The 7,494-nt window shown below is 33.1% G+C and overlaps 1 protein-coding gene across 1 annotated transcript in view; it reads left to right on the forward strand.

Moving 5' to 3' along the window:
• LOC146993687 (uncharacterized) overlaps nucleotides 1-6,846 on the forward strand; it is a 31,645-nt gene extending 24,799 nt beyond the window's left edge. Inside the window, exons 3-4 of the mRNA XM_085827429.1 lie at nucleotides 4,522-4,722; nucleotides 5,094-6,846. Coding sequence (XP_085683555.1) covers nucleotides 4,522-4,722; nucleotides 5,094-5,319 — 427 coding nt within the window. The 3' untranslated portion in view covers nucleotides 5,320-6,846. The remainder of the gene's footprint in view (nucleotides 1-4,521; nucleotides 4,723-5,093) is intronic.
• The last annotated feature ends 648 nt before the right edge of the window (nucleotides 6,847-7,494 follow it).

Here is a 7,494-nt window from a genome sequence, read left to right on the forward strand (position 1 = left end):
TAAACGTTCTATGGAAGTTCTAGTAACCTTCTAGCAGAACGTTCCTGCAACGTTCTAGTAGAACATTTCTTTAATGTTTAGGCAACACGTTGTGAATTACGTCTGTAAGATTGTAGAGCCATTTAGGATAATTTTTAGGTGGCCGGAGAGATGAAAAATTAACAACTGCCTTCGCTGGGAATCGAACCACGGACCTCTGGAATACCGGCCCAGCGTGCTACCGTTACACCACGAAGGCAAGCTAGGGAAGTGGGAGAAATACCTTATATATTCCCCTTCTTAAAGTGCGACTAGGGTTTTAGGGGACCTAGTCGCCAAATCCTGGGTGCGGAGAATTATCATCCACAACCCTTTTAGTTCGAGCGCCGCTTGTAGAGTCATTAGGTTAATTGGAAGGCCATAGAGATAAAAAATTAACAACTGCCTTCGCCGGGAATCGAACCACGGACCTCTGGAATACCGGCCCAGCGTGCTACCGTTACACCACGAAGGGACGTTAGGGAAGTGGGAGAAATATTTTATAAGATATAGCTCATTAGTGGCCAATAGAACGTCAAAATGTGGTACTAGTAACGATTTTATATAACATTCCTAGAACGTTCTTTGAAAGTTTTTATAACGTACTAGCAGTTCTATGTAAGTTTCTATAACGTACTCTCTTAAAGTTTGGGCAGACGTTCTGAATGTCGTCTATAGATTACAGATTTATAACGAGCAATAGCACGTCAAACAGATTACGTCACGTACTGTTAACACTTCTGTATAACATGCAAGAACGTTCTAAATAACGTTTAACTAGAACGTTTTGAGTTACATCTAACTAGAGCGTTCTGAATGCCGTCTATATGTACAGACTCTGAGGGACAACAGTACGTGAAATATTTGTGTTTGTAATACTTGCATCTAATGTGCCAGAAACTTACTTTCAAAATTGTAAATTCAAATAATAATTTACAGTTCTTTAATGGAAGAGATCACTGCAATTTTATGGAAAAGACATTATCTGTTTGAAGAGTTGAGCTTGAAATGTTACATTTACAAATATACGTTATGCACTGTATATCGATCAAAATTCAAATTCTATTACTTTTTCACACTCTCTTGGTTCATTACAGACATGTCATTTATTAATGAATTTTTACAATTTTTTCTCTACATTTACATGCAGTTCCTCCAATGCAATATTATCTAGACTTTATATTTCCATGAAAATTTTATACGCAATACCTATTAATTACATATAAAAACAAGATCTGCTACAGTTCTTATGATAGAAATGTATTTTAAGCTTAATAAATTAACAAAGAAATCAAGTTACTGTTCTTACTGGAAGGAAAAGGAATCAGACCGCAATTTACGATTTTTAATATATGGCCAAAATCATTGCAATTTTCAAAATTCTGAAACCTTATTCATGTGATCATATGCACCAAATTATTTTAATGTGAGACTGTATTATATTTAGGACAAAAATAATTAAATCTTATTAAACATAATCCTCAGTACTTTTTTGCAGTAAATTGAAAACAAATTGTTTTCTTTCAACATTAATAAGCTTATATATATGCCGGTTTAGTAATTGTATTTAAACCTTATATAAGAATACTGCTATCTAGAGTTTTTGTATTTAAACCTTATATAAGAATACTGCTATCTAGAGTTTTTGTATTTAAACCTTATATAAGAATACTGCTATCTAGAGTTTTTGTCGTTGTAGCAGAGTAAAAGTATCAGAATGATGCGAATTTAAAGTGAATGTTTTGATATTTCTCGTCATTAAAATAATTTAAAAGTTTCGTCCCCAGTTGTATGGGAGTTGCGCTGCATACATGTTCTTCATTAAATTGTTAAAATTCATTAAAGTATTATTATTATTAGTCTGTTATTAAAGGGTTAAATCTCAGATAATAAACAAACCTCTAAGGCAAGGCACTAAGGAAATTGTTAATGCGAAGAAATGAGACAATTACAAAATGAGGTAATTTTTAGTTTAAAATTATAGATTAATGAAGCAAATGAACAGCCTTAATCATTTCAAAATATTAGATTGGAGAATTATAGGCATCTTAGGAGAATTCAAGAAGCGCATATTTTATTAAGAAAACTAGGCATCATTCTTATCGATGAATATTTTCAAATCTTAAGGCATATTTTAGATGATCTGCATAAAGAACTGAGTTCGTTTGAATCATTCGTTCGATCATTCTGCCTCCCAAGGACACTGACAAAACTTCATTCCCAAGGACGCAGCTCAGAAACCTGGAAATTTACACTCTTTAATGAAAGATCTTGAGCTGTCAAATGGATGAGATAAATTTTCTGAAGAATTGCGGTTTTTACCCCAAACATATCCACGAAAATGACAACCTGGCACAAAGAGAAATAAGTGCTTAGTGCTATCCCACCATTTTCAGCTCAGATTACTAGATTCGTCACCATTTCGGCCACACACGAAGCTAGCAGTGTAGTAACAGGTTCTGAACCAACGAATGTCCATTTATAGATGGTATGGGTAATTATATTATCCAGCAAATATACAGTACTCATCCGCTATTTCGTTCCTTTATGTCACTGCATGCTTTAAGGAAGTAATTTTTCTGCGAGCGTAAAGTTCACAGACTTAGTATTATTTGTAAAATAATAGCAGGATCTCAACGAAGCATCATCGTACAGGCAGATCCGTCTACCACTCGCCCTTGGTAAAGTGCTGGAAAGAATTAATTGTACCCCAGAAGTTACTGTACCCTGTAACAAGAACAGAGCCTTCAATGCAAATTTATTGCAGAAAAATCCGTTCTCCTTGCATGAAATCATTTGCGCAACATGACTCGGAATAAAGAGAAACTGCATTCAGTGATAGCTTCTCTGAATATTAAAGACGCATTCGATTTTTCTGATGGGATGGCATGTTGAAATTCTTTCAAAACATAGATTTCTCCAAAGTTCTGTATGTCTATTTGTGCAGTACTTTGCCATCTTATTTACATTATCTCATTCACTGCCAGAGCCGGTGGGTTCACTATGCATTTTCGGTTAGTTACATACTACCGTAAATTTGCATTGTCATTTTTCGAAATCGAATTGTGCTATGTATATACCTAAAAGCACTCCATTTTACGTTTATCATAATAACAATAAGGCTCCTATTTATTTATATATGTTTATTTTTTATATAGTGTCTCTACTGTATAATATATGCGAGGTTTAAAATGTTGTAATTAAGTGAATTTTTCCTTTTTTCTTTTGTTTTTTGTTGTTGTTTACAATTATCCTATTCAACCATTCATTATTAGTAATATGTCACAACCTCATTTAGTCGCTGCATTCGTAATGTACTTGTATTCGACCAAGATCTTATTCCAGGCATGTGCATTCTAAGCACTGTGTCATAGATAGCTGCAACAGTGGATCCTTTCATCTAAGCTTACGACCCAGTGGATCGGCTTTTGGTCTCTGTTTTGGCGAAACGAAATGTTACTTATGCGGAGCAATCTATCTTATCAGAACTGGAAGTACCAGGCCGCTGGTATGTTTCATTAAGTTTGTCAGCCAGCTGTTATGTCTCACAGAAACGCGCTATTTAGGATTACCTCACGTAAATCCTCTCATGATTTTACACAGATAGATCCTAGTTTCATATGCGTATATCTTGTTTACATTTGTGCAGTTTGTCCTTCTTCATCCGAATTCTCATGGGCTTCACGTTTACACAGATCATTCTTCATTCTCTGCGGCGATGCAATCGAGGCGGGAGTAAAACCTCAGAGAGGAAAATGTTTCTTCACGATGATTGATATGAGAAGTTCATCACGTTACTGAAAAGTTCCTTCCAAGATGAATAAATACGCACTTAATATGTTATAGATATGATTTGTTTCCCCTAATGTTTCTGCAAACTCGTAAACAGTTTGCGTATGTCTACTGCGATCAAAAGCTGTACACTATCCTGAATGAGACCAGACTTCAAGGACGATAGTCAACACGGAAACGTATAAAGTAAAAAACTGCATTGCTCTTTTGAGCGTGTCTATGCGGGTGTGTTGCATTTTCCAAATGCAGTGCTAGTGCAACAACTGATTCGAGTGCAATGGACCAGTAATTGTAGCCGCTCAGCAGATTCTTTCAGCAAAAGGACTTAGAAAGTATATTGATACATAGTCTCTTAGGACTTAGAAGGAACGTTTATACATTGTCTCTTTCGCATGCCTTTAGATATCAAAGACTGCTTATAAATGTTGCGATGTCTCTTACCATTCTTTTAGGCACATATGCAGTAGATTGTTTGAGAGTATTATGGTGAAGAGATATTTTGACTTATTCCAAAATGCCGGAATATTCCTAGCTTTCCTATAGCATATTTTTTCCTTTTCCTATTCCTTCTCTGTATCTTCCGCTAGAAGGTGTGCAAGGAAAAACACTGTATAAACAGCAAAAAATCTAGCTACTTATAACTGCCAACTACATTTATAGAATATAGAAAAATTAATAGTTAACTCAATTACTATCCTTTAATTCTAACAGGAAACCCAAACTGGTAGAATATGGAGAATTGTTCTTCCGGATGGTACAAGATATTGCCATATTCTCATTGCCTGAAAACGTACGTTTACGCGACGTTTGTCCAAACCAGTCTTCATTTGCCTTCTTTCTTGCTAAACTCTCATGTGCTAGACTTGTGCTGCGAAGTGTGCCTCCAGAGTTCGATGCCTTGAGAGACTTCAGGTGAGAATTAGCTAATTTTTCCTCTCATAAATATGATGTAAATTAAATGTATGTGTGAATATTATTAATCTTTGTATCACATGTGACTGTCATTAATACTAATTTTATTAACAATAAAAATTTATTACATATATTAAATACTCATTAATTAATTTATTTATTGGTAAAAATTAATTATCTACAAATAGCTTTTATTTTAATAGTTTGTCTGCGAAAACACTTGTTTTCGACTTCTGTACTTTGTTAAAAACTAATTCTTTATGTAACTTCCGAATATTACTGTATTTGCAATCTTCTTTGTTTACGTTTAGTGCATATGATATTTTTTAATCTTAGAGCTATTTTCTTCAGCCACATGTTTGTTGTTTAAGGTTTGTTTGCAGACAACTGGAAGACTGCTTTCGTGTGCTTGAGACCAAATCAGAACGAATGGAAAAGCTGATGTCCAGATGTTGCGGTTTACCAGAACTGAAGCATTTATGTCGCTATCGAATTCGAAAATGTCTTTATGATGTGTGGCAGCTCCCACAAGGAATAGAACATCTTCCTGTGTCACCAGATCTTAAAGATTATTTAGATTTGCAGAAAGATTGGTGATTGAATGACCTTAAATATTTCATCAACGTACTTCCAATCAGCTCAAAAGAAATTGTTTTATTGCCTATTCATCTTTTCCCTGCTCGTAAAAGTAGAAATTTTATTATATGTGATTTATATCAAATTTTAATTCCTGATAATGACTTTTATTGTATTTATTAATAAGATAATCGTCAGTGTTGTGTAAATTTTGTAAATAATTTTGTGCTTGGTAATGTATATCAATAATCGCTATAATATGATTTAAAATTTTTGTAATATTGATTTTAGTTTTAACTTCCTTACTGATGTTCCAAGAATTTTTTTGTAACTTATAAGGTATTTCTCCCGCCTTCCTAGCGTGCCTTCGTGGCGTAGTGGTGAGCACACTGATTCGGTATTTCAGAGGTCCGTGGTTCGATTCCCGGCGAAGCCAATTGCTCGTTTTTCAATCTCTCTTGCTTCCAAATTACCTAAAGTCTATATAAACTACTAACAGTTTTAAAAACTTGTTAGTTATGAAACTTCCGGTTAAATAACATTAGTCCAATAAGTTTAAAAAGAACTCAGGAAACTTCAGAAATATTTGGTCTTCATTGAATTTCAAAAGAGTAAACTGGTCTTCACTGGAAATGATTTTATTTTCATTTGAATTTCAAAATTAAAAGCGTGAATGGCACGTTAAAGACGAAGGCACAGACCTTTTAAATTTTGAATCCAAACGCTGCAAACTGAAAAAATAGGAGAACTATGCAGAGAAATCTTAGCAGAAATTGCTACCTTGTGTGGAGATGTTTGCCTTAGAGAATCTTCAATACAGCTAATTTTATCATGTTCACAGAAATATTGATCATTTTCATGGATTATGGTCTTAAGAGGCAGCAGCTATGAAAGGGTACACTTAGTCCAAAAAAATAGGGGGTGGGGAGGAGTTTTATACTTCTCGTTCTACTCGGCCCATTAACGAAATTCAATATACGTTTTTCCTATCTGGAAAGTGCGACTTAGGATATGTATTCGACTTTTATTTAATGTCTCTCTAACATACGTATTTTCACATAAAATTGGACTTTTTCTGAAATGACATTATAAGGTTTTTCCATATTTCGATTCTACTACCCAAATTATGCCTAAAAACCAAATTTTATGAAATTTGGTGTGAAATTTAATCACTAATTCAGAAATATACCTTAAGGATTTTTTTTCTTTTCGAAGAGTAGAATTCACTTTCCAAACTTCTCAGTTTAACGGCAAAAAATTTCGCTCTCCTTTTCATTCTGTACGACGGAAAAAAAAAAAGTGTTGTTTTTTCTTTCTTGCATACAGTTTTACTTCATACTGTATTTAATCACTGTTGCTACTATTAGAATTTTTTTTAAGAATTTTATTTTGATTATTTGAATTACGTGGTTGAATTATAGTTATTGAAATAGTTATTTTAAAAATTTATTTTATTAATTCGTATTATGTAATTTAAGCATATTTATTCATATAAATGCTTTTTTAAAATTTAATTTTATTTGTTTCAATAGTATTTCTTTCGAAAGAATATTTTGTCACCTAGTATTGGGCACGATTCCTTTATAAACTACATTCTGCAAAGTCGTTTTATCTTCATTTTAATTCATAATGATATGCATAAAAACAATATTCCACGGTTTTATTCACATTTCTTTACACAATTTTATCATCCTATATTTAGTTTGTTAAAATATTATCAGAATAAGTTCAAATTTTCTATTTTTAAATCGCAAAAATCAAAAGCATAACATAAAAAAGACTAAATTTTATGCAAATAAATAAATAAATAAAAATAATGAATGAAAAAATAAATAAATATTTTATTTTCATAATGCCTTAAATATTTCTTCTTAATGGCTTATTGCGTCAAGACAACTTTTATGCCTTAATGTTTTTCCCTAGGTATTCTGCAGGTATATTCGCAATCAATCCGCCCTTTTTTATTCGCTAATATATCATACTCACTTTTGAAACAGCTCGCTTTCTGCGACATTCTTATGAATAAAGGTATCTCCTTCCGTTTCATCAGCAGTTCTTCAGAGTAAAATTTTGAAGCGATTTTATCCATAATACTGAATGTCTTTAGAGGCTAAGCATTTTAAAGACTTGCGATAAAAGAGCAGTCTAGTTTCATCAACATTGAAAATATTTGTAACTGATATCCATATACGTTTT

This window comes from Stegodyphus dumicola, chromosome 12 (genome assembly GCF_044657685.1).
Source record: "Stegodyphus dumicola isolate Sdum_Otavi_A_Nest chromosome 12, ASM4465768v1".
In the NCBI taxonomy this organism is placed as follows: domain Eukaryota; kingdom Metazoa; phylum Arthropoda; class Arachnida; order Araneae; family Eresidae; genus Stegodyphus; species Stegodyphus dumicola.